At 39.9% G+C, this 24,511-nt stretch overlaps 6 protein-coding genes and 1 non-coding gene across 18 annotated transcripts; 3 read left to right on the top strand and 4 right to left on the bottom strand.

The window, feature by feature from the left end:
• The first annotated feature begins 163 nt into the window (after positions 1-163).
• AT4G38380 (MATE efflux family protein) lies at positions 164-3,837 on the top strand. Of its 5 annotated transcripts, none has more exons than NM_001342495.1 (15): positions 164-451; positions 535-815; positions 915-1,057; positions 1,147-1,290; positions 1,393-1,523; positions 1,634-1,769; positions 1,873-1,969; positions 2,061-2,161; positions 2,252-2,415; positions 2,526-2,597; positions 2,711-2,827; positions 2,894-2,989; positions 3,081-3,202; positions 3,309-3,357; positions 3,468-3,769. In NM_001342495.1, exons 2-15 carry the CDS (start codon positions 547-549, stop codon positions 3,477-3,479), a joined length of 1,653 nt encoding a protein of 550 aa, NP_001329856.1. In that variant the 5' UTR covers positions 164-451; positions 535-546; the 3' UTR covers positions 3,480-3,769. The 5 variants fall into 5 exon arrangements, with proteins under 5 accessions (NP_001329856.1, NP_195551.5, NP_001329859.1 ...); NM_120000.7 differs by having other exon boundaries at positions 1,363-1,523; NM_001342494.1 differs by having other exon boundaries at positions 535-829; positions 1,363-1,523.
• Positions 3,838-4,038: 201 nt separating this feature from the next.
• Positions 4,039-5,427, top strand: AT4G38370 (Phosphoglycerate mutase family protein). Its single transcript, NM_119999.3, has 6 exons — positions 4,039-4,207; positions 4,290-4,370; positions 4,457-4,585; positions 4,694-4,756; positions 4,838-4,962; positions 5,039-5,427. The coding sequence occupies exons 1-6, from the start codon at positions 4,112-4,114 to the stop codon at positions 5,220-5,222; spliced, it is 678 nt and encodes a 225-aa protein (NP_568040.1). The 5' UTR covers positions 4,039-4,111; the 3' UTR covers positions 5,223-5,427.
• On the bottom strand, positions 5,376-8,284 carry LAZ1 (organic solute transporter ostalpha protein (DUF300)). Of its 2 annotated transcripts, none has more exons than NM_119998.2 (8): positions 7,796-8,284; positions 7,657-7,713; positions 7,292-7,400; positions 6,967-7,151; positions 6,791-6,879; positions 6,400-6,661; positions 5,970-6,226; positions 5,376-5,889 (listed from the first exon to the last, which is right to left on the bottom strand). In NM_119998.2, exons 1-7 carry the CDS (start codon positions 7,943-7,945, stop codon positions 6,164-6,166), a joined length of 915 nt encoding a protein of 304 aa, NP_568039.1. In that variant the 5' UTR covers positions 7,946-8,284; the 3' UTR covers positions 5,376-5,889; positions 5,970-6,163. The 2 variants fall into 2 exon arrangements, with proteins under 2 accessions (NP_568039.1, NP_974706.1); NM_202977.1 differs by having other exon boundaries at positions 5,970-6,221; positions 7,796-8,227.
• An 87-nt stretch (positions 8,285-8,371) lies between these two features.
• Positions 8,372-17,238, top strand: AT4G38350 (Patched family protein). 2 transcript variants are annotated; one of them, NM_119997.7, is made up of 39 exons: positions 8,372-8,520; positions 8,741-8,793; positions 8,886-8,988; positions 9,077-9,184; positions 9,271-9,387; positions 9,475-9,625; positions 9,715-9,962; positions 10,052-10,237; positions 10,393-10,448; positions 10,552-10,669; positions 10,773-10,856; positions 10,947-11,042; positions 11,159-11,260; positions 11,436-11,504; positions 11,657-11,752; positions 11,825-11,932; positions 12,044-12,157; positions 12,274-12,357; positions 12,709-12,837; positions 12,929-13,127; positions 13,199-13,342; positions 13,436-13,473; positions 13,612-13,695; positions 13,911-13,979; positions 14,079-14,155; positions 14,249-14,318; positions 14,507-14,656; positions 14,858-14,923; positions 14,990-15,134; positions 15,239-15,303; positions 15,375-15,440; positions 15,578-15,671; positions 15,758-15,794; positions 15,882-15,939; positions 16,059-16,169; positions 16,397-16,464; positions 16,614-16,680; positions 16,767-16,835; positions 16,921-17,238. In NM_119997.7, exons 1-39 carry the CDS (start codon positions 8,488-8,490, stop codon positions 17,008-17,010), a joined length of 3,822 nt encoding a protein of 1,273 aa, NP_195548.6. In that variant the 5' UTR covers positions 8,372-8,487; the 3' UTR covers positions 17,011-17,238. The 2 variants fall into 2 exon arrangements, with proteins under 2 accessions (NP_195548.6, NP_001190953.1); NM_001204024.1 differs by having other exon boundaries at positions 11,657-11,932; positions 16,921-17,157.
• Positions 17,239-17,270: 32 nt separating this feature from the next.
• AT4G38340 (Plant regulator RWP-RK family protein) lies at positions 17,271-20,624 on the bottom strand (the record flags this gene model as incomplete). Of its 2 annotated transcripts, NM_119996.2 has the most annotated exons (4): positions 17,271-18,248; positions 18,333-19,083; positions 19,435-20,058; positions 20,439-20,624. In NM_119996.2, 4 exons carry the CDS (start codon positions 20,622-20,624, stop codon positions 17,506-17,508), a joined length of 2,304 nt encoding a protein of 767 aa, NP_195547.1. In that variant the 3' UTR covers positions 17,271-17,505. The 2 variants fall into 2 exon arrangements, with proteins under 2 accessions (NP_195547.1, NP_001329471.1); NM_001342491.1 differs by lacking the exon at positions 20,439-20,624 and having other exon boundaries at positions 19,435-20,224.
• A 1,736-nt stretch (positions 20,625-22,360) lies between these two features.
• AT4G38330 (hemolysin-III integral membrane-like protein) lies at positions 22,361-24,010 on the bottom strand. 5 transcript variants are annotated; one of them, NM_001342488.1, is made up of 5 exons: positions 23,749-23,933; positions 23,516-23,582; positions 23,032-23,126; positions 22,814-22,928; positions 22,361-22,546 (listed from the first exon to the last, which is right to left on the bottom strand). In NM_001342488.1, the coding sequence occupies exons 3-5, from the start codon at positions 23,038-23,040 to the stop codon at positions 22,533-22,535; spliced, it is 138 nt and encodes a 45-aa protein (NP_001328687.1). In that variant the 5' UTR covers positions 23,041-23,126; positions 23,516-23,582; positions 23,749-23,933; the 3' UTR covers positions 22,361-22,532. The 5 variants fall into 5 exon arrangements, with proteins under 5 accessions (NP_001328687.1, NP_001328689.1, NP_195546.1 ...); NM_119995.3 differs by lacking the exon at positions 22,361-22,546 and having other exon boundaries at positions 22,571-22,928; positions 23,749-24,010; NM_001342487.1 differs by lacking the exon at positions 22,361-22,546 and having other exon boundaries at positions 22,571-22,928; positions 23,516-23,658; positions 23,749-23,998.
• A 313-nt stretch (positions 24,011-24,323) lies between these two features.
• On the bottom strand, positions 24,324-24,479 carry AT4G03485. The gene has a single exon (NR_144059.1). It is a non-coding gene; the product is annotated as an uncharacterized misc_RNA (transcript).
• Positions 24,480-24,511: the final 32 nt, after the last annotated feature.

Raw genomic sequence — 24,511 nt, 5'->3', positions numbered from 1 at the left:
TCATGAGAGGGACTCACTCGCACTTTCGCAGCAAAAATAAAAAGATATGCTTAGAGCGGTTTGGACACGACCGAACGGGACGCAGAAACAAAAAGAAAAGAAGATATTTTTCTTGTTTCTAATAAGGTGCCGATGTCAGTGGGCTTTAATGGGCTTAACTAAAGAGAAGCAAAAGGCCCATTTACCATCGTCTTCCCCAAACAAAAACCGCCTCCCTGCAACGGTTAACCCCTGATTGAACCCTCTCTCTCTCTGTCTGTTTCTTCGACGATCTCTTTCGCACCGCTCAATCATCCTCCCGATTCCGTAAGTTTCGGTTTTGAATCGTTTCTTCTCCTCTGCCACTATCGTCTTCTTCTCGGTTTTCTATATCGTTTTAGTTTCTTTCACCGTCGTTTCTTTTCTCTCCCACGCTCATCCAATTTTCTTCCCCTAAAGAACCGGAATTTAGGTCAGTTATCATCCTCGAAGCTTTCTTTCTTTCTTTTGGTTCTAATTATATATAGACGAACTAGTAAAGTTTCGTTTTTGCAGTGTCTGTGTGTGATGGAGTCCAGTAGAGTAGTAGTGGGTGGTGGGCTGCCCTTGGCGAATAGGAGGAACTCTAGCTTTGCCAAACCCAAAATCCAACAAGGGACTTTTCTACCTCTATCTCGGATCAATAATGTCTCTGCCCCCCAAAAATGCTCCCTTCACACCAATCCAAACCCCATGTTCCCTTTTGTTACTCGCCGCAAGAGCCAGACTAACCCTGATTGCGGTGTCGTCAAGTTGGGGGAAGAAGATGACTCTTGCTCTTCACTGGACAAACTCCCGTAAGGCTATTGAGGTGTTGCGTTATCCCTTTGTTACTCTTTGGCCATGTTGCTTTGCGTTTCTTGCCTATGTAATGCTTTGGTCTCCGTTCTTGCTAGGGAGGTTAATGGGGTTCACACTGGTGTAGCACGTCCTGTCGATATCAAACGAGAACTCGTGATGCTCTCTCTTCCAGCCATTGCTGGCCAAGCTATTGATCCTTTGACGCTGCTAATGGAGACTGCATACATCGGAAGGCTCGGTATTTTTCCTTTGCTTCTCTAGAGTTATTTCACCATGGAAGATGTTGTTTTGAGAGTTCTAAGGACTCCCCTTCTTTCCAATATGCAGGATCTGTAGAGTTGGGTTCAGCTGGCGTTTCCATGGCCATTTTCAATACCATATCAAAGCTCTTCAACATTCCGCTCCTCAGCGTTGCCACTTCTTTCGTCGCTGAAGATATTGCAAAGATTGCCGCTCAAGATTTAGCCTCAGGTATACGTTGATAATAGCTTTTTTCTCTTCCCAATTTTTCCCAGCCTTATATCTCTTTGAATGGATTTACAGAAGATAGTCAGAGTGACATACCTTCTCAAGGTTTACCAGAAAGGAAACAGTTATCTTCAGTGTCAACAGCGCTAGTGTTAGCCATTGGAATTGGCATCTTCGAGGCACTGGCATTGTCTTTGGCATCTGGACCCTTTCTAAGGTTAATGGGTATACAATCTGTAAGTTCGGTCCAGAGAGTGCTTATTGTCTTCTATGTCTTACGAAATTTCGTGAGAAATCTATGCTGAGGAATGCATGTTTTCTGTCTTTTTTTTTACCTGAAACCCAGATGTCAGAAATGTTCATCCCTGCGCGGCAGTTTCTTGTCCTTAGGGCGCTTGGTGCTCCTGCTTATGTGGTTTCCTTAGCACTTCAAGGCATTTTTCGTGGATTCAAGGATACAAAAACTCCAGTCTACTGTTTAGGTTAGCATTCTTTGAGATCTTGTTACATATCCAAGAACATTAGATTATCTTTATTGTTCTCGGTTTACATCAGTTCTTTCGTTCCCTAATTTCCATAATTCAGGTATTGGTAATTTTCTGGCTGTATTTCTATTCCCTCTGTTTATATACAAATTCAGGATGGGTGTAGCCGGGGCAGCAATCTCTAGTGTCATCTCCCAGTATGTATCCATAGATCTTTTTTCTTTTCCTGTTTTCCTCCTTTGGTCAACCTTGTAGGATGGTGCTAAACCCCTTTCCTCTGATTCATAGGTACACTGTTGCCATTTTGATGCTTATACTCTTGAACAAAAGAGTTATACTGCTTCCTCCAAAGATTGGGTCACTAAAGTTCGGCGATTACCTAAAATCAGGTATGTAGACACTGGTTTCTCCCTTATGGGACTTATGGATGTAAGCACTGTATTGATATTTCTAGGTTTTAAACTTGACTTGAATTATAGGGGGATTTGTTCTGGGAAGGACTCTTTCTGTGCTCGTGACCATGACTGTTGCCACATCAATGGCGGCTCGTCAGGGAGTTTTCGCAATGGCAGCACATCAGATATGCATGCAAGTGTGGTTGGCGGTATCTCTGCTTACTGATGCACTAGCTTCATCTGGACAGGTATTAGATTCTCAGCTTGGTTTTCATACCTAGAGATTTTGGCTATAGCTTTCTTCATCTCTTTGGTATTAAATAGAATGTAATTAAGCCTCGTGTGTCTTGTTGAGCAGGCCTTGATCGCGAGCTCTGCATCCAAAAGAGACTTTGAAGGTGTGAAAGAGGTTACTACTTTTGTTCTGAAGGTCTGAGCCTACTTCCCTTTTCGCAGTTCATATTCACTTTTTGGGGATGCTACTTGATCTCTTGTTATATATATATATATAGAGAGAGATGTAACGTGTTTGGTGTTGTACAGATAGGAGTGGTGACTGGGATCGCACTGGCTATTGTGTTGGGGATGTCTTTCAGTTCAATAGCTGGTTTGTTTTCCAAAGACCCTGAAGTTCTGCGGATTGTGAGAAAGGGTGTATTGGTGAGTGATGTAATTACATAGAGTGGGCCGAGCTTTTCCTGTTATATTCACGTAACATGCATTCAGTTTGTAGCGGCGACTCAACCAATAACAGCGCTAGCGTTTATCTTTGATGGGCTGCACTATGGGATGTCTGACTTCCCCTACGCGGCTTGCTCGATGGTAAGGAAGAGAGAGAGAGAGAGAGAAGTCCTCTTTGTTAAAAGAAAAGATAAGATATAGGGTGATTGATTGATTTGTGTGTGTGTGGCAGATGGTGGTGGGAGGAATATCATCAGCGTTCATGCTGTATGCACCGGCAGGGTTGGGGCTAAGTGGAGTGTGGGTGGGGCTGAGCATGTTCATGGGATTGCGGATGGTGGCTGGATTCAGCAGGTAAAGAAAGAGCTACCTGTATCTATCTATAAATAAATACAAGGTGAACCAAAAGTGTAATTTTTGTGGTAATAATAAAGCTCTCAAATGTGTGTGTGTATGGTAGATTAATGTGGAGGAAGGGTCCATGGTGGTTCATGCATACCAGTGACAAGGTGAGAGAGCCTCTTCTACGCTTCTTCTTATAGTTTTTATTCTATTTTTTGGGGACCTGCAATTGCAAAGCTTTTCTTGTTAACTCTGTTTCCTGTGGATTATATGGCAGCGTCTTGCTTAAAACTGTGAAAGAGAGATAGAGAAGGAGAGAGTGACGTGCCCAGTCATCTTCTTCATCACCTTTTCACATATACAACAACCACAGATCCAAAAAACTGTCTTTTATAATTCGATTTGATAGATTTTACTTATTAGCTAGCTTTGTTTGTCACTCATTTTTCGATCATCAATATATAAAATATGTCGACTTGTGAATTTACGACAAAGAAGAAAACTTAATGTAGGCAAAAGCCAAAACCGATGCTTGATTGCAGTGCTGTGTATCAAAAACACATATTTGCCGTATTTAGCTACATTTTGACAATTGTGTAGTGCAGCAATATCCACGAAGAATGGTGAATAAATATTCCTTATTACAGTATTTAAAAAAATATCGGATTAGAAGGAAATTAGTGACTGTAAATGTTAAGCTTTGACTAAAAGATAAGGGATAAAAGAGATAAGAATGCAGCCAGTCAAAACCTTAGAAATTACTGATATGAGATTTTCGATAAAAATTAGGAATTAGAAGAAATTAGTGAATACGACCGTATAAATATCAAACCTCAGATAGATAGAGTAAATGAAATGTATAGAGAGGTAAAGTGGGAATTTTGACATTGGTGGGTTTAGGGGAAAAACAGAGAGAAAGAGATGGATTCGTCGTCAGTAGGGAACACCAACAGGTACTGGGTCCTCCGCCACGGCAAGAGCATTCCCAACGAGAGAGGCCTCGTCGTCTCTTCCATGGTTTGGTCCTCTTTTCTTCTTCATCATCTATTCGTCTCCTTAATCGCCTATACATAAAATTCTCTGCTGCTGGCAATTGTAGGAAAATGGTGTCCTCCCCGAGTACCAGTTAGCCCCTGATGGTGTCGCTCAGGCTCGTCTCGCCGGCGAATCGTTCCTCCAGGTTTGGTTTGCTTTCATCTCTTTATTTGCCTACCCTACCCCCCAAATAGAAAAAAAACACTCAACCTTTTCATGATCAACATTCAGCAACTCAAGGAAAGTAACATAGAACTGGACAAGGTTCGCATTTGCTACTCCCCCTTCTCCAGAACCACTCACACCGCTAGGGTTGTTGCTAAGGTCCTCAATCTCCCCTTTGATGCTCCTCAATGCAAGGTAGACATACGTGTCCCTAAAGGATGCTCTTTTATGCATCCCACATATTTCTACATTTGCTCAAACCTATGTTTATCCGTAATTCAAAGGTTGTTTCTTGCTGAGCAGATGATGGAAGATCTGCGCGAACGCTATTTTGGACCTACATTTGAACTCAAGTCCCATGACAAGGTACTTTCTCATTAACTTACCTATGACGGAAACGGCCAAATGACATGTGTTCTCAAGTTCCATCTTTTCTGGTTGCCCCAGTACCCAGAGATATGGGCTCTTGATGAAAAAGATCCTTTTATGGGACCAGAAGGAGGTGAAAGTGCTGATGATGTTGTTTCCCGACTTGCCACTGCCATGAAATCCATGGAAGCTGAATATCAAAGGTAAACAATCCTCTAACACCCATTTCTTCTGCATCCAACTGAAAGCTTAAGTATGTTTTTTCTTCATATCCCCTAGGTGTGCAATTCTGGTGGTGAGTCATGGAGATCCTCTGCAGATGTTGCAGAACGTTTTCCATTCAGCAAAGCAACAGGAAGGAGATGGTTTGGCAGAGAAGTTTCAGTTGAGCAGAGTTGCTTCTGTCTTGTCACAGCACCGCAAGTTTGCTTTGCTCACTGGGGAACTCCGACCCCTCATCTGATTGGCAATCAATGTATTCAGCTTTTGGAATGTCTTTCCTTGAACTCTTTTGTTATCAATTCCTATTTCTCTCCCATTGGCATTCTTGCAATTGCCAAACTTGGATTAGCCTGTTTATTATCACCTCTGTTTGTTAGAGAAAACATGAAGATTTACTCCTGTAATAAGAAATCATGCTCATTTATGTTATATGTATCTTCAAATCTGTACACAGATGTTCAATATTTAACGGCTTCTACGTGATCATCCTCTTCTCGCAAACAACTGCGCTTTGAGGAGAAAAATGTGGAACAAACTTGTAGATCAATATTTTGTTAATCTTTGGTGATCCATCTGCGGCCCCTGACTTCAAATCCACCATAAGCTTGATCACTACTGCTCTCTCCCCCGCTCTCTGCGCTAGTGTATCCCGATTTACGCCTGTGCTTTTTGGTTCTTGTAACTCCACTATCGCTAAAACTCCCATTTAGAAGCGGATCATCAATCCCTCGAATCACTCTCCGACTGGGTGATGATGACATGCAACTATCGTCCTTCACTCTTCTCTTTTCCTTGTCGTGTTTCTTAATGTTCTGGGAGATCTTGTGCAGTTTCTCATTGAACTTTGTGATGCTCTTCTCCATAGGCTCCACCGCTTGAGTCACTGTGAATCTCACGTCTTTAACAATCTACAACATTTAGCCTCTTTGTGATCAGAAGCTCTTAATCCAATGATCATTTATTTGTATGAAAGAATTAGAAGACTCACGTATTCACCACCACCAACGAAAACATCTCGCATACTTTCTTTGATGGTCATACCACTTCTGATATCAACGTCAGGATGTGGTAGACGGACTTTTGTTGGTCTCTCACTGTCCCTAATCTCATCTGGATCAATAGGACAGTCAACAGATGCATAGTCACCAAGAACTGAAACGGATCCAGTAAAGCGGTCTCCCATTAGACCATAAGGCTTTGCTGGGAATACATACAGGTGAACAACGGAAGCAATACCCATCTGCACTGGACCAGCACAAGTGTTAAGAGCTTTAATTTATTTAAAGAAAGGAAAACAGACGACTCCATAGACTGCTTGTTAATAGGAAGCAATGAAGAAAAAGTTTTGCACTCGTAAACAAAGATCACACATAATGTTTAACCTTTTGCAGGAATTGGTAACAACAGAAGACATTTACCTCTATGCAAATGATGAAATCTTGCACGCTAGTCTTCAACTGCAAGCTTTGTGCAATTGAACTTTTGAACAAGCCGAGGGAAGAGAGGAGAGCAATGGCAACACCTTGCCACCAAGTGAGAAACACAATCGACTTAAATGTTAGAAATTTAGCCAGTGGTTGGATGTGTGCAAGCTCATCTTTCGTTGCACCATAGAACTGAACCAGACAGTATAATGCCCATGACTGACTAAAATTTAGAACAACTGCCAAATAAGGGTACCTACAAAAAAGAAAACAATGGTAAGATGCTGCTATCTTGATCACAGTCCATCATAGATGAAACTGATTTTCGTTTCTTAAGGTCAATCTGTATGTTAGCACTGTTCTTGTCAAAATTGTCTCAACGTACCCACATCCCCATTTAAACTCTCCTTCACAGTACACACCGAAGGCTTCAAGAATCAGAGCTGTGAGGGCAGTTAAAGACTTTATTATCATCTGCAAAAGGAGAGAAATAGTTAACTTCCACTTCAAAGAAAAGAGTTTTGGAGCAAGAGAAACAGGAGGCATTTGTGAGAAACATACATATTGAACAATACCAAACTTAACAACTTGATAAAACCAGGGACTGAGCCTCCACGGTTTTAAGAATAAATTCATAGGAAAAGGATGTTTGATGATTCCCTTTTCATCCTTGTGATCTAAGAGTGGCGTCTTAAAGCTCTTACGCCCTTGTCTTTCCATAAACTCGATAGTCCTTTCTTCCCCACCTGGTAAACAAGTCAATTTAGAACAAAGAGCAAGGGAAAGAGAAAGTAAGTTTGTGCGATTATCCTTGTTTCACAGGTAGAACTACAAGATGCGGAACCTAATCAATATTAGACATAAAAAAGAGTGAAAATGGTCATACCAATGCAGGCAACAAGGTATCTACCAAAACAGTACATGGCAAAGGATTCATAGCAGTCTCGAAGAATCCCACAGTCAACACTGATGGATGGTTTAACAAGTGATGCAAACTGTTACAAACAAACACAATTAGGAACAGATATCTTAGGGAAACACATTCAGTTGACGATCCGTTGACGAGCACAATACAAGTAAATATTCGATGAGATTATCAACGCTGAACATGACTGTATTATTATGAGTATGATACAGGCTTCTTCTACACTTTGGCGATAAAAAAGTCAATTTTTTTAGGTTCCTAAAATCTTCAACCCAAAATACGTATCATCAAAACCTCCTGATTTGCTTAAGAAAAAAGTAACTGACCGATTCAATAGAATAGCAAGGGACCATGAGGATGACTCCAATCAAAAACTTTTGCTCCTGAGAGAGAAGATAGTAGTTAAGGTAAGCAAGGATATAAAAGCCAAAGTAGAGGGAATAGAAAGAGAGAGAGAGAGAAAACCTCAGGGTTCTTGTAAGTAGAAAGGTGATCGAAGACAAGAAACAAGGAAAGGGAGAGGGTGAGAACCAAAAAAGCACCGGCCATAAAGCTTGCCCACGCAGGAGCCGAGTAAGCAGCAGCTAGGAGATGGTAAGACTTTAATATATCCATCAGGAACAAGTTCCCATCCCACAAGCCCAATCAAAGAATCGAATTCAGCTGCGACCAGTGATGATGATGATGATGAATTGATGATGATTAAACTGGATCCGCCACACAAAAACCGATTCGAAGAATGATCGGAGGACCTAATGACATGAAGTTTGGTATAAACAAAGAAATGGATTGGAGAAAACGAAGAGAAGCCAAGGAGGATTTGATCAGACGAGCTCACGTCTGCAATGGACGACCCATGAGAGGATGATGAGAAAAAACAAACAAGACAAAAGAGATGCCTTTTTTTTCATCTAACTTTGATGGTAAAAGAAAACGTAAAAACGGCATGCATTGCAATTGTTAGCATTTAAAACGGCAAGCAGATGTTACTGGTACTGACTCATCATCACCGTCCTCCTCTTGCCTCGTGTCTCCCGACTCTCCTTACTTTACTCTCCAATTCAATTTTAGTCAACAATCCAATCTCTCTGCAACTAACTACTACGCCAAGATTAAATAAACCCCAACTGCTTGCTTAATTGCTCTTCAGACAAAACATGGCGATTCCTACCAAGCTTCTCCTCTTACAGGCAATCCTCTTCATTTTCTGTCTTGTCCTAGCGTTTCTTGCCAAATTTTCCTTTTTAAAAAAAAACTTGTTATGTTTTCTTTCTGGGTTTTTTCGTTATGCAAATTGCATATACTTTGTGTGCTTCTTCTTATTAGGCCTTTGCTTTTATTGAACGATTTCCGCCTCTGACTTCTATCGATGCTATTATCGTATAATTGGGAATGATTGTCATGTTGCAGCTCTTTACTTTCTCACTTTTACTCACCGCAAACCTGACCCACTCAGAACCAAGGTAATTTGCATTTTAGTGACCGAGACATATGGCCTTCCTTTTTTCTCAATCTCTTATTCATCTCTCTTTCGGTAATCTGTACTGCTGCTCAGTAATAATAGACATTCAAAAGAGTATTGCGCTATGTATGACATTTGCGGACACCGCAGCGATGGAAAAGTCCTTAACTGTCCTTATGCCTCCCCTTCCATTCAGGTAGACAACTTTTCAGATCATGGAGTAAGACCATTACTTTTCCAATTACTTCTGCATGTCTGAGTCAATCTGACATTCCTTTCTGCAGCCTGATGAACTGTTTTCTGCCAAAATCCAAAGCCTTTGCCCAACCATAAGTGGCAATGTCTGTTGTACAGAGACTCAGTTTGACACTTTGAGGTCTCAAGTTCAACAGGTATGACCTTTTTCTTATTCTCTTGTTTTTGCTATTATCAGAGCAGGCCATTTTTACTAATTCGTTGTCAATGCAATCTCTTTTAGGCTGTCCCTTTTCTTGTGGGTTGTCCTGCATGCTTACGGAACTTCTTAAATTTGTTCTGCGAGCTCTCCTGTTCTCCAAATCAGTCTCTTTTCATCAACGTCACTTCTGTTGCTGAGGTTAGCTTCCATTTTTTTCAGCTTTTGTTGGTTACTTGACACCCATTTATATGGTTAACAACACTAGCTAGTTGGGATTTATTCTAGGTGAGTGGAAATTTGACAGTGGATGGTATAGACTATCACATAACTGATACGTTTGGAGAAGGCCTTTACGAGTCCTGTAAAGAGGTGAAATTTGGAACAATGAACACACGTGCAATTAACTTTGTTGGCGGTGGTGCTAAAAACTTCAGAGGTGCTCTGCAGTTTTGTTCTAAGGCGTTCCATACACGCTTTATCTTGTTTCAAAAGTTCCATGTTTCATCTTTACTTCTGCTTTTCCAGAATGGTTTACGTTTATTGGTCAGAAAGCACCATCTGGCTTTCCTGGTTCACCATATGCGATCAACTTCAAATCAAGCATCCCTGAGTCATCTGCGATGGTACCAATGAATGTATCTGTTTATTCATGTGGTGACACATCCCTTGGATGCTCTTGTGGTGATTGCCCTTCCTCACCAGCTTGCTCAAGTCCCGAACCCCTGCCGCCCCATGATGAAGATTCTTGCTCAATTAGAATCGGTCCTCTTAAGGTGTGAGTTATGAATTATCCCATTGTTGCTTGAAAACATTATTGAGTTGGTATGATCTTGGATTTGATTATATTGATTTGTATTTTCAGGTTAGATGCATTGAGTTATCAATGGCACTTGTATACGTCTTGCTGGTGTCTTGCTTCTTCGGATGGGCTGGTTTAAATCGAAGAAGAAATACGACACAGCCTCTTGATAGCTCAAAGCCACTATTGCATCCTGTGGAAGAAGATGGAATTAATAGTGAAATGAAGGAAAACATACTTGGTGTCAAGGTATATCAATGTATTGGCTAGAAATTGTAGTTCTTATGTGTATGTATATATAACATAAAATACATTTATATACCCACATAAATGCTGGACTATCCTTGAAGATTTAATCTGTTTGGAGGAAAGAACTAATTGATCAATTGACTTCTAATTCTTAGGTGCAAAGACATGCTCAACTCTCTCCTGTTCAGAGATATATGGCAAAATTTTACAGGTGAATCTCCAGGATTTTGTTTCGTTGTCTGTATCTTACTCGCAAGTTATCTCTACAATTAGATGAGATGAAATTCGTAATTGTTTCCAATTGTTTGCCTCAGATCATATGGGTCATGGATTGCTAGAAATCCATCTCTTGTTCTCTTCATGTCAGTAGCTATTGTTCTTGCACTCTGTTCAGGTCTCTATAATTTCAAGGTGGAAACACGACCAGAAAAGGTATGTATTAACTTTGCCAGGACCATAATTGTACAAATCATTCAGCAGAAAAGCAACTGCAAATACTGGTATGATTGTTCATGTGAATTTCTACATGTTGTAGTTGTGGGTTGGTCCTGAAAGCAAAGCAGCAGAAGAGAAAAAGTTCTTTGATACCCACCTTTCGCCATTCTACAGAATCGAGCAGGTAGTTTCTATGTTTTGCTTCGTCTGTCTATATTCCAGTTTATTATTAACCGTATATATAATCTTTGTTCACGATTTCCTTCTGTGGCAGCTTATCTTGGCCACTGTTCCTGATCCCAAAAGTGGCAGGGCGCCTAGTATTGTAACAGATGAAAATATTCTTTTGCTTTTTGACATACAACAGAAGGTATTCTAAAAAAATGCTTCTAATCAATAACTACTGATCTAATACATCAGGTTATTCCAGTATCATCCGTTTATTTCTTCTGTTTCTATTGATTTTGTTTCCACCAAATATGACAGGTTGATCAAATTCGTGGAAATTATTCAGGTTCAGAGGTCTCTTTGCCCGACATATGTTTGAAGCCTTTGGGAGAGGATTGCGCCACTCAGAGTATTCTGCAGGTTGATAATTTCTGATCTCGTGAAATTTTCAATGGTTTTAATATGTTGTGTAACTCCTCCTGGTTTAGATACACAGAGTACTTCCATGTGTTATCTCAAATTCTTGAACATAAAAATTCATCTTGCACATGGAATCGCTTCTCTACTGACATCTCTTTTTGGATAACATTTTCAGTATTTCAAGATGGACTCTGGAACTTTTGATGATTATGGAGGAGTTGAGCATGCTGAGTACTGTTTCCAGGTTTATTTTTTGTTCAGTATCTTACACATAGCTAATTTTTCATCAACGATGGGGATTTGGGTCATTCACTTCGTAATTACATTGTTGAATGTATGCCCTCTTGATTAGTGATTGAATACTGTTTACTGATACCCTCTCTCTTCACCCTCCAGCATTACACTTCATCAGAGACGTGTTTGAGCGCTTTTCAGGCGCCTGTTGATCCTAGTGCAGTGTTGGGAGGATTCTCGGGGAATAATTACTCAGAGGTAATGGTTTCAGAACTTGGCTGCTCAGTACCCTTTGATTGTTATTCTGACGTAAAACGAACGTTATTTCAGGCTACTGCGTTTGTTGTAACATATCCAGTCAACAACGTCATTGGTGATTCAAGCAACGAAAACGCAAGGGCAGTAGCATGGGAAAAATCGTTCATTCAATTAGCAAAGGTTTTCCCTGTTTCAAAATTGTCATTTTCTTTTCTCCAGAGCTTAAGTTTATATTTCCAATTTCTCAAAAAGGGATACGGTTCTTAATTAGCATTTACTTGGACTTTCCAGGAGGAGCTGCTACCTATGGTGCGATCCAAGAATTTGAGTCTGTCATTTTCATCCGAAAGCTCAATAGAGGAAGAGCTGAAAAGAGAAAGTACTGCTGATGTTATAACAATAGCTGTACGATAAGATATATCTTTGAGAGCTATCTCTTTCCATTCCTACCCAGATTTCTTTGGTAATATGTCCTGCGAAGATTTTCATGCCAGTGATCTGTTTTTGTTTCCCTTAACCAGGCAAGCTATTTGGTTATGTTTGTTTACATTTCGGTCACACTTGGAGATGCTCCGCAGTTCTATACCTTTTACATTTCATCAAAGGTATGTGCGCCTTGATCTTCCTCTCAACTTCATTGTTCCTTTATAGGCATTTCAGTTGTATTCAATCACGTGAGTATTCTTTTAGAGTTTGGAGAAGCAAAGTATTGAATAATGGGAATCTTATGATATGCTAGGAATTACTTATGCTCGCTGTTCCCAACTGAAATGATTATAATGCCTATAACTTTGTCAGGGTGATACTCCTTTTTTTTCCCCTAATCCGTCTACCATGAGTGTATATAATTTTTGAAGCTAAATATTCACGTTCAACTATCTAGGACTGGGAATACGAAAGTATTGTGGATGTTCAATTATATTACGCAATATACTTATCAATATCATGACTTCTAGGTTTTGCTCGGTCTTTCGGGGGTTGTGCTTGTCTTGCTTTCTGTACTTGGATCTGTTGGAGTTTTCAGTGCCCTTGGAGTTAAATCCACATTGATCATAATGGAAGTCATTCCTTTCCTAGTCCTGGCTGTAAGTTCGTTTTCAGTCTCCGTAGTAGGAACAGTGGAAATTTGGTATATATGTTGATGGATATACTAATGGTTTTTCCATACGCGAACAGGTGGGAGTAGATAATATGTGCATACTGGTTCATGCTGTAAAGAGACAACCTCGTGAGGTTTCTTTAGAGCAACGAATTAGCTCTGCACTTGTTGAAGTAGGTCCATCCATAACATTGGCAAGTTTATCCGAGGTCTTGGCTTTTGCTGTTGGAGCTTTTGTTCCAATGCCAGCATGTCGTATCTTCTCCATGTTTGCAGGTTTGTAAATATTTAGTGCTCTCTGTGTACATTAGTTGCGAGTCTATGACACTGTTTTTTAACTTGTGCAGCATTGGCTATTATGCTGGACTTCTTTCTGCAAATCACCGCTTTTGTTGCGCTAATAGTTTTTGACTGCAAAAGATCTGCGGATAATAGGATTGATTGTTTCCCTTGCATAAAAGTTCCTTCATCATCTCGAGAATCTGTTGAAGGTTACTACTGACTACAGGAAATGTTTAGAATTAGCGTCTTTTTAACTGTATCATTTCCTTCAGCTACTTAGGCAGGGTTTTGTGCGTTTATAGGTGGAAGGGAACCTGGGTTTCTTGAGAGATACATGAAGGTGTTATGATTTTCTCAAAACTGGGACAACCTCTCTTTCTTATTAATACACATATGATATGTGCAATACAGTCACAGACACACAAACATGTAATTACAGTCCGCAATCTTGTTGATTTTTAGTCTTGGTGTTCCACAGGAGGTTCATGCACCCGTTCTTGGACTTTGGGGTGTAAAAATGGTTGTTGTCGCTGTATTCTTCGCTTTTGCACTGGCAAGCATTGTAAGTTCTGACTTCGTTTTGCTCATTATTTTCTTTTCACTGTATATAAAGTTATATACTATTTGTTTTTCCGCTTTAACACTTCTTTAGCACTACAATATAACTATATCATCAAAAAAAGTTCAGAATGTGGAAGAACTATATCAATTGTTTTTGTAATTACGAGTTGGTATTTTTATTTGTCTGCTTAAATTCCTGTGTTTTTATTCATTAAGGCCATCAGCCCAAGGCTTGAAACTGGCTTGGAGCAGAAAATTGTTCTTCCTCGAGACTCCTACCTTCAAGTTTAGTGTATTCCATTTTTGACTTCTCCTTTATGTTGTTCTCCTTGTGTTCATCTCTTGCTCATTTCCCTCGATCACGATTGGAATTTTATTTGACAGGACTATTTTGACAGTCTCTCAGAGTACCTCAGAGTGGGGCCGCCTTTGTATTTTGTTGTCAAGAATTACAATTATAGGTTCTCTATCTGATACACACACAGAAAAGCACTCTCTCTGGTACAATTTATTATCTAGCAGTTTTCCTGCACTGAAATGGATTATTTTGGCAGCTCGGAATCAAGGCATACAAATCAGTTGTGCTCTATCAGCCAATGCAATTCGAATTCCCTTTTAAATGAGGTAATAATAATGAATGTATAGCGGAGATTGCTCCTGTTTGAAACGATTTTCATTTTAATCAGTAATTGGTGTGATTTATCCTACTAAAATCATCATATGAATTCTTATAAGTTTAATGCATCTTCGGTAAAGATCCACCCAGAAGGGTTTTGTCCTTAAAATTCTTTGTTTTCCCCACCTTCCACCAGATATCAAGAGCGTCACAGGCTTCAGATACAAGTTACATTGCCAAACCAGCTGCTTCTTGGCTCGATGACTTTCTTGTATGGCTATCACCAGAGGCTTTTGGCTGTTGTCGGAAGTTCACTAATGGCAGTTATTGTCCTCCAGATGACCAGGTCAGTCTTATCTTATAGAGATTATTGTGGAAACTACTTTGAGTTTTCTGTTTCTATTTCGCTTTAACTGATATAGTTTCTCTCTTCATCCCAAAAGATATTATAATGGTTCATAAGCTACTTTATTGCCTTTAATCAAAAACCAGCTGTTCAAAATGCAAACTAGTGTTTCAGTTTCTAACTTAAATTGTCAAGTTACAGCCACCTTGCTGCACGGCTGAGGAAGATATATGCAGTTTAGATGGGATCTGTAAAGACTGTACCACAGTAAGTGTCTCTCTCTTTCTTTCTCAACAATATTTAGAATAGATCTAAGTCTGTAAACCATTGCAGTGCTTTCGACACTCAGATTTGGTTCAGGATCGTCCATCTACAGCTCAATTCAGGGAGAAACTACCCTGGTTTCTAAATGCTTTGCCATCGGCTGACTGTGCAAAGGGTGGTCACGGGGCTTATACGAATAGCGTGGATTTAAAAGGTACTCTAGAATTTCCTTAATAAGAAAATCTATTTGCACTACCTCATTTCTTTAATTTACTTTTGGTCTGAACATCTTCTTGGACGCTTGTTTTTTTCTTTCAGGGTATGAGAGTGGTGTTATACAGGCATCGGAGTTCCGTACATACCACACTCCACTTAACACACAAGTATGACATTATTGTTTCTGGCAAGCGAATTATTAAAAAGAAAAACTCACCAAGTGAGAAAATTTCCTTAGGGTGACTATGTTAATGCACTGCGAGCTGCTCGGGAGTTCAGTTCAAGAATATCCAATTCCTTGAAGGTTTGAACCTGGTGATGAATTCTTTATTTATAGAAGTATAGATTAGCTGGCTTTGCTAGAAGGAGGATGGTCCGCCATATGTCTTTTTTTTCTGCTCAGCCTCCTATATAATAACCCTTGTGTTTTTTGTTATGCAGATTGACATCTTTCCATATTCTGTCTTCTACATTTTCTTTGAGCAATATCTGAATATCTGGACAGTAGCTTTGACAAACCTTGCTATAGCAATCGGTTTGCTTCCCATCTATCAAATTTTGAGTTTTTGCTAGAGATTTTACCAAAAGACAACTCTTTACATTCTTATATTGCTTTGGCAGGTGCTATATTTATTGTTTGCTGGTTAATCACTTCCAGGTCAGTTATCTCTCTATAGATTAAGCAAAATTTTAGAATTTGGAGATGTCTTGATGTTGGTTTCTTTTACTAACTTGCCAATTTCAGTGCCTGGAGTTCAGCCATCATTGTCCTTGTGTTAGTGATGATACTCGTGGATCTCATGGTACTATGTTATATTGAAAATGATCCATAGAATATTGTACCGATTTGCATTTTGGTTCATGCCGTTATGGATGTTATAAGTTGTAGTAAAGGATAATCATCCTTGATGTGTTTGAGCAGGGTATGATGGTGATTCTAGGCATCCAACTCAATGCAGTTTCTGTTGTGAATTTGATAATGTCAATCGGGATTGCTGTAGAATTCTGCGTGCACATATCACATGCTTTCCTGGTAAGAACAAGCCATGCCCCTTTGCAACCTTACCCCGAACACTATACTGCATATATTGGCACTACAATCTGTAGCCATGTAGTAGCAGAACAGCCTTCCTCACAATTGTCAACTACTTATTGGTTAAGTGGATATAAGGATGCAGAACAAGCCATGTTTCCTTTCGACCTTGCATGGATCTGTTCTGAAAAATAATATGTTTATTTCCTGCACTGCTTCAAATGCAGATGAGTAGTGGGGACAGAGAACATAGAGCGAGGGAGGCACTGGAAACCATGGGAGCTTCAGTTTTCAGGTGATGAAACTTGCGATCACTTGCTAGTTGCTACACTTTTATTTTCTCCATAGCAATTTTTTTTTTTTTGGTATGCAAAGGCGTTTGTCTAACTGGTTTAGTGGTCATATTTGTGGGACTTGATAATGAAAATATGTTGTTGGGGACAGTGGGATCACACTCACAAAACTTGTTGGAGTGATCGTGCTTTGCTTTGCAAGATCTGAGATATTTGTGGTAAGGATACCCAAATCCGATGCCTTGAGCAGTTCTTGGTCCTCTTGTTTGAGTTGATTCAAATGGATATGTATTGGTGCATACAGGTGTATTACTTCCAAATGTACTTGGCTTTGGTTATAATCGGCTTCTTGCATGGGCTCGTTTTCTTACCTGTAAGTTAAGCTGGATTTATCTGCTAGCATCTACTTATATGACAGTAAGATGGGTGATTGATTAGGCACTTGTTGTGAATTTCAGGTCATACTGAGTTTAGCTGGCCCGCCGCAGCTGAACTTGGACATCGAGCAGCAGCAGACAGACGAAGCTTCCTCTTCCCTACTGAACTGAGTAACTCCACAGACTCTCTTACATGTTAACTCAACCTTAAACATTACTCCTTTCCTTCAAATGTATCACACAATGTCAAAAACTCAAATAGTGATCACTGGATGTCCTTTGTATGAAAGTTAAGTGATAGGCCCATGGCCCAAAGTATGGCATGTTGGTACACTTTCTTAACTCGAGTAAAAAAGGTTTAGGAAAAACATGAAAAATTAAAGAGTTTATAGCTAAAGAACAAAAACAGAAAAGAAACTGAAGATGCAATGCAACTGTAGATTATTATAGATAATGTTTCTTACAAAATCATAATAGCCTCAATGAAAGCTAGTATCTTATATAGTTTTTGAAGGGGGAAAAGATGGGATCACAAGAAGTCAACAACTAACGAATACATTTAGATCAAACAAGTATGTTGCATATGTTAAAAAGATATACAAACCAAGCCAAAATAAATAGATGTGGTGACGATGGTGGAATTAGCCAAAAGGTTTTAGGATATAGTTAAGAACCAAAGGAAGGACGAGAAAGAGGATGGTGAACCAATATTCTGATAGTTTCTTTAAGAGAGGAGGACTTGTAGACTTGTATGCACTCCTCAAGATCAGCATCGCACGTCAAGAGAACCCATTCTTGATCATCGTCTAGATACTTGAGACTGAAGTTACTTCTCAAAACATCATCCATCCCAAACCGCTTTGCGATCTCTCTTCTGAGGTCTGTGAGACGAGAGTGTGGAAGCAGGCTCATTCTCAGCATCGAATCTCCAAACATAGCCTTCACTTTCATCCCGTCCTTTGCTTTCCTTGGAGTAGTTGCGGATGGCAGTGGGGGTAGGGATGAGGTCACACGAACAGGCCTTTGGTCCTCGTGCATGCTGCTTAGAGTAAGCAGTTGTGGATGACTGAGAGCTGGTTTTTGGAAGCCACCAAGTTGTTGCTCTTCGGAGGAGCAACAAGTGCTTGAACCTGACGAGCTCTGGCTGCCAGATGACGAAGGTGGTGACTTTGGAGGCACATGGACAGTTTGGGTTGGGTTAATGAAAGGAAAAGAAGAAGAAGAAGAAGATTGTAGTTGAGGGAAACTTGAGTAGAAGGAGGCGAGATGGAGAGAGCCTTGAACTCCTTCAACAGAGTCCATCACCACCTGCAGTTTTCGAAGAGAATGTCCAACTTTCTTGATCTTCCTCGATGGCCACCTTGAGATTCCGTTTTGTCTGCATATCCTCTTCAAGGTCGTCGGACATACTGCAATATGTAATGCCATCATGATCATCATCATCATCATAATATGTAAATATCAATTCAAATTTTATAAAAACTCTGACGCACCACCAATGTTTTTAGCGGCGTCCTTTAGGCTGCCAGCAAAGTGTTGTCGGAGAGTGTCCAAAGTGATATCCTTTTCAGCCTTTGTCTTGCGTTTTCGGTTCTCGAGAGAGGAAGCAGAAGAAAAGGAAAACGACACTTGTTTGCCCTTGGGATCCTCTTGTGTCAGGGGTGGTGTGGCTGCGTCTCTCACTTCCTCTGCAATTTGGTTGTCGTCTACCATCAGATGTGGTGAGCTCTGGAAGCGTAGCTTGAGTTGGGAGGCGAGGGTCAGACTATGAGTTTGGATGTCAAGACAGTCTCTCGGGAAGAAGAGCTCGAGAACAAATTGGACGGTGCGGTTGCCTCTTGTCAGGATAGGGACGGCAAGAGCAGCGTGGAGGTCGAACATCTTGGCGTAGTGGGAGAGAGGGTAGCTCCACTTGCTGAAGATGGCAACATCTGTTGCGAAACACTGTTTCTTGGTAGCAAAAGCTCTTCCAGCGATTCCTTCGCCCCCGAGTAGATGGTGCTCTGAGCAGGCGGCCAGGAAGCAGCGGCTGCCGTGGTCAGCGGCGTAAGAGGCCGATATTAGAGCCGAAAGGCAGGATGAGGAGTCTTGGTGACCCCACGTGACGGCTAGAGGGAGTCCGTGTGAACTGCAGATGCCTTGGAGAATAGAGGCCACCTCTGTTCTTGAAGAAGAAGAAGAAGAAGAGGTGACCTTGAGAGAGGCTGGAACGATGGAGGTTTGTGAAGTCCTGAGATCAAAGGCCTGCGAGAGAGAAATTCCGATTGTGAGTAATATATTTAGTGTTTATATAAAGTAACGGATGTTAACCATTGAAGCTCTTCAAAGGTTGCTTACGTCAACCAAATAACTAATAATAATAATGCAAAGACATGGGAACTAGTCAATGCTGAGCAGTGTTCCAACAGTGCAGTGACAAGAATATTGCCAGGTAAGTATATTTTTACCATTTCTTACATGGGAATTATAAAGACTCAATCAGGCTGACTTTATTCATCAATGTAATCTTTTTTTTTTTCTTTTCATCAATGTAATCTTATTTACGTTATTAATCATCAACCAAGAGTAAGAGTTAGGTTAAGATTCAAAAATGACCTCAAGGGCATGGCAGATGGTGCTGAGTTGGGAGGCATACTCCAAGTTGCGGTGAGTGGTGACCATCTCCATCACGGCCACGCAGTTCCCGGACGTTCCTTGGAAGAGTGGGAGGGCGAGGGTGGCTCGAACCTGGTACCTGCGGGCGTATCCAATGCGAGGGTACTCCTCCTTCCTGAAAAACCGAACGTCTGGGGTCCACTCAGGCATTCTCCTCAGGAACACACGCCCAGGCAGCCCCACCAGCTGCTCCGACCCAACTTCTGCTGCGAAGCTGTAGCCAGCTGAGGCGTCTCGGTAGAGGGCCAGGCTCTGGCTCTGGGAGAAGGTGTTGATAGAGTAAGGCTGCTCCTCCGTGCTCAGCACTCGGCCGCTCCTTGTCTCAACAGGCACCCACAGCTGGATCAGCAACTCCCTCTCTCCCATCACCTCTTGCAGGTGCCCCATGGCGCAAGCCACCCTCTCCTTCAGCCCTGATGGTGATGATAATGCCTGGTCATGCTGCGTTGCCTCTTCTTCCCAGCACTCCTCCCACAAGAGCTGGTCCATAAAGTTGTCAGGAAAATCCACAACGGCCGAGTTGTTGCTTTCTTCCATGGGAGAAAAGGGATTTGATGAACCAAACTGATCAGACAAATAGAGAAAGAAGAAGGAAAGCTTGGCCTCCTATAGAAAGTAATTATGAGGCAGAGTTGGCTAAAAGAGATGATGCAAGCATGTGGTTTGATAGGCTCTCCTTCCTTGGTTGTTCAATATCAAACGCCAACGACTCCCTCCCTTTTTATTATATTATGTCAAACAGAAGAGCTGCCAAAATGGGATAAGTCAGCAGCTAAAATAAAAACCCAATTGCCCACAAGGTCAAACCCCATAGCTTGTTTTTTTTATAAATGTTTGATGGATGGATTTGGAGCCGACCTCATCTGAATCTATCTAATCCATTACATATATCGGCCAGTTACAAATATTATATATCAAAGATAACAAGAACAATATATACACACAAAAAAATGTAAAAGACAGAGAGAATATGTAATGTGTAGAGAGAGAGAGAGATGAAGCAAGTAAGAGAGGATGATCCTTGTTTGTTTTCTTGAAGAATCATCAACAACTGGATCCAGAGAAGAAGAAGAAGATGGAGGGAATCTTTGGTTGTGAGCGTGCAGAATCTTTTTAAAAGGTCCCACCATAAATACTAATTAACTATTCAAATTTTATATAATCAAAAATCCAAAGTTCTGAATCTCCGAGGGTTGGGTGGTTTATATTGATTGTATCAGAAGCACTCGAGTCGATGTACTTACTATATATTCATTTTTTATTTCCTACTATAGGTTATAAAGGCAACGAAAGCTAGGGCTTCACGATAATACTTTAAAAAAAATACATATATAATCACTAATCAAGGGTGATTCCATGAAAGATTCCAAAAGGAACATGTCATAATGGTATAAGCATGCATCCCCTCCTTAGTCGTTATTTTACTTCACTTCTCAAGTTTCAAACACTCTTTATTGCAAATTTAGAAATTGTTTCTGAAGAAGCCAATGACAGAAAGGCAGATGGTAAACCAAAAAAAAGTACTGTAGATAAGAAAAGAAGAGAGAGAGAGAGAGGTCACTTATTAGTGTGCGTTATCAAAGTCAAAATAACTAGTGTGATGACTCTTGAGAGTTACTGGAAGCCAAAGCCCCTCAAATGCCAAGCTTCTCATCGATTCTCCGCATCCTCAGAAATAATGGTTCAGCAGCATCATTATCAACCTTACTCATCATACGTGTTATTCTAATTAATGTTAGAAGATTAGTAGCAAAATGTTGCTTTTGTAGGGACATGACCCACACTTCTTTATTTTCGATTCCAAAAACTTCACATAATTTACTTGATTAGTTCTTTCTTCTCTTTTTTTAAATATACTTGATTCCTTTGGGTCGAAAACAGTTTGTAACTAAACATTCTTTTTTTTTTTTCGATAAATTTATAATTTACCATAAATTAGTACGCAGATGATTACCGTACGTGTTAGCTTTTTTAGTTCAATATATAAAAGGCAGATATATAATAATAAACTAAAGATTCTTATATAAGAGGTGGCTACTGCCTACCTAGCTAGCTACTTGCAGTATACTATATGTTTCCATAATTAAGAAGAGGGATTCGTTAATGCTTTTGCTTTATAAAGTGAATCTAAATGTGATATTTACCATTTATAGAGACTTGATCTAAATGGGATGTTAATCTGAGGAGAGTGTATAAGACTTAAGAGCATGCGAGTATAGAAAAGGATCAATAGTTGATTTTAGAGGTTACTAATTGTATATCCAATCTTCCTTTTTATTGACAATCTCGTTTACGTGCCTTGCACAAAAGCAGTGGTCTCTCAAACTATTATTTTTGCATAATTAAGGGTGTGAGTTGATGAGATCAATGATGGATCTGTCCGAATCTTTCTCCATATGACATCAGCAACCTGTCAGAATCTTAGTTTCATTATTAAATATTAATACCAAAGATCTATAAATAATAATTTTTTAATCTTAGTCTCATTATTAAAGATCCAGAAATATGTATTATACATATATGGATGTTCCTTTTATCGAATTAGTCCGGAGTAGTAAGGAATCTCTTAATAAGTAAAACAAATCAAATGAATTTACTTGAAATAATGCTTCATAAAAATCGTATTTCAAATCTTTGTGAGATATGTGCATCCATTAACCACAATCCTAATTTTGAAATTACGTTGGGATAAGTCTTTTAACAAGATAAAAACTAGGTAATGGGAGTTTTCTTAAAAAATTGTACAGCAAATGAGTTTAGATAAATAAATAAGAAAGTGTGTATAGTATATAATAAAGAAATTGGATGACATCACGGAGCTCTTTAATAACTAAACGGAAACAGCTGAAGTCAACAACCTAATAATAATCGTCCACGTATACACACATACTTTTTTTTTTGTTGTTGTTGTTGTTGTAGTCATATCATCATCATTAATCAAACATCCAAACAATGCTCCTCTCTTAAGCCTCTCTCTCTATAATTATGTTGATAATTGCGAAATTGTAGACTCTCTCTTTTGTAGCAATTTAAAAATCTCATCTCTTCATATCTATATTAAAAAAAGGGGGATATCATAAAATGCACTGGACTTGGTAATAGTATTAGGCTGAGTCTCAAGTACAGATGTAAGCAGATAGATACAATGCAATGGGGATCTTAAGCCCAAGTGACGTCGTTGAACAACAACACCTTTGGAGGAATCTAATCTAATCTATTGAAATCTCCTAACTCGTGGGGGCATCTCTCCAAAATAAACTACTAATAGTATGATTTCCAGATTATGAATCCTTCTTAGGCTAGAACAAAATATGGATACCTGTCAAATATATATCTTCTCTTCGACTCACAATCACTGCTGTAACAATATCTTGGATAATGCTCCTTTCTGCCTCATTACTGACTGCCCTTTCTCCGCATTCACCACATGTGTTCTGGAAATAGACACCAAGATGTTTCTACTGATCAGTCTAACAGAGACCAAGATGATTCAAGACAATCTAATAAAGCCAAGTGACAAGTACTAACAACACTTACGCTGCCCATTTCCCTTCACTCATTTGATGTAGATTTTAGACTATTCACAGACCTTCCTAACACGTTTAAAGCTGCTACGCGCTGCATCTCTCTCGCTGCAGCAGAGGATCAACAACATTATTTCTAGCAAGTACTTGATTCCAGATGGTTCCTAGCTACAAACCTAAAAGCATGTGACTAAAGCCTCTATAGTTGTCAGCAGATATGGAAAAAATGGCTTAAGCAGCAGCATGAATAATCCACTTATGGATGGTCAACTAGAACTGTGCCAAACAGATATGATTCAGCAATGGTGCTTCTTATGTCTATCATCAATGAGACACTAGAAAAGTGAAGATTCTTAGGGTACCAAGGCAAAGGCTTGATTGCCTCCAATTCACCACTCTCTATGGCCTTAAGTATGGAAAACAAAAACCAACATCTGAGTGCTTCTTATGTCTATCATCAATGAGACACTAGAAAAATGAAAGAGTCATGAATCAACCTCAGCCCGAAGAGATTTCATGAAATCATTCTCCAATTTCAATCAAATCCCATCACAAAATTGACCACTGAAGAATCAAAAACAGAGGCCACTTAGTCAAAAAAAAACTCTGCCCACTCTTCAGCTTTCACTATCCTTTGTTCCTTACACAATTTCACAACAAGACATTACAATGGTGTTTATTAGAAGTAAAGTTTCAAAAACCATGGAAGCCATTGATTCTATAGAGGTACCTTGTAATACTCCTCGAGTCCTCGTCCTCGAAATGAAGATTTGAGCAGATGGGCTTTTGGAGGTTGGAATCAAAGGAAGCATCGGATTTGAGAGGGTTTTCGAACATTCTCTTGGCTATTTCGAGTTGATTTCTTTTCCAAGTTGTGTCGTCTCCATTTTTGTTGTTACAGTGGCCGAGCTTTTTGTTTTCACAGCGATGGGTTTACATTGGTTTTGAAATTCAAATTGATCTCGGTTCGGTTTACTTTGGTTTAGAGAAGAAAACAAAAAAAAATAAGACACGCGGTGGGTTTTTGAGAATGAGGTGCGTGGATCAAAAAAAGAATGATTTTTGTGGACACGCGCTCAACGCGACATGGGTGAGAGTGGCTGTGAAATCTAGCGATTGGTAAAAGTGGGGTATGAAGTGGAGCTCTCTCATTGGCTAAAAAAATAAAAATAGTAGGGAAGCTCCTCCTCTCATATATTGAAAACAATAATTAACACTGTATTCTTAACCACTACTAGTTATCTTTAACTCTGTCTCATCTCAACAAACCGTTGTGATATCCTTGAGACACGTCCTTACAGCAACTTACACATCAACCATTGAACCCAGATGCACTTCCTGCTGTAACCTCAGTCTGCAATGCTTTGTCTTACATGCAAACTCCACCAGAACTTAGTACCATCATCATTAACAATTTCCAGACTCAAACTAGAGCCTTTGTCTTCTTTATGATTCTCTGATACTTTGAAAAAACGTTCACTTGACTAACCTGC

This window comes from Arabidopsis thaliana, chromosome 4, assembly GCF_000001735.4.
Source record: "Arabidopsis thaliana chromosome 4, partial sequence".
In the NCBI taxonomy this organism is placed as follows: domain Eukaryota; kingdom Viridiplantae; phylum Streptophyta; class Magnoliopsida; order Brassicales; family Brassicaceae; genus Arabidopsis; species Arabidopsis thaliana.
This window is presented reverse-complemented; position numbering and strand designations above follow the sequence as displayed.

Bases quoted from the DNA above. Each gene is read 5' to 3' on its own strand.
- AT4G38350 (NM_001204024.1), top strand. From the start codon at position 8,488: ATGGCGATTCCTACCAAGCTTCTCCTCTTACAG. The intron at 13,474-13,611 runs GTGTTATGATTT...GGTGTTCCACAG, and splicing joins TTCTTGAGAGATACATGAAG to GAGGTTCATGCACCCGTTCT. The intron at 13,980-14,078 runs GTTTAGTGTATT...TTTATTTGACAG, and splicing joins CTCGAGACTCCTACCTTCAA to GACTATTTTGACAGTCTCTC.
- LAZ1 (NM_202977.1), bottom strand. From the start codon at position 7,945: ATGGATATATTAAAGTCTTACCATCTCCTAGCTGCTGCTTACTCGGCT. The intron at 6,880-6,966 runs GTATGTTTCTCA...CTCCTTTTGCAG, and splicing joins AGTTTGGTATTGTTCAATAT to ATGATAATAAAGTCTTTAAC. The intron at 6,662-6,790 runs GTACGTTGAGAC...TCTTTTTTGTAG, and splicing joins GAGTTTAAATGGGGATGTGG to GTACCCTTATTTGGCAGTTG.
- AT4G38370 (NM_119999.3), top strand. From the start codon at position 4,112: ATGGATTCGTCGTCAGTAGGGAACACCAACAGGTACTGGGTCCTCCGC. The intron at 4,208-4,289 runs GTTTGGTCCTCT...TGGCAATTGTAG, and splicing joins GCCTCGTCGTCTCTTCCATG to GAAAATGGTGTCCTCCCCGA. The intron at 4,586-4,693 runs GTAGACATACGT...CTTGCTGAGCAG, and splicing joins TTGATGCTCCTCAATGCAAG to ATGATGGAAGATCTGCGCGA.
- AT4G38380 (NM_001342492.1), top strand. From the start codon at position 547: ATGGAGTCCAGTAGAGTAGTAGTGGGTGGTGGGCTGCCCTTGGCGAAT. The intron at 1,058-1,146 runs GTATTTTTCCTT...TCCAATATGCAG, and splicing joins TGCATACATCGGAAGGCTCG to GATCTGTAGAGTTGGGTTCA. The intron at 1,524-1,633 runs GTAAGTTCGGTC...CCTGAAACCCAG, and splicing joins GGTTAATGGGTATACAATCT to ATGTCAGAAATGTTCATCCC.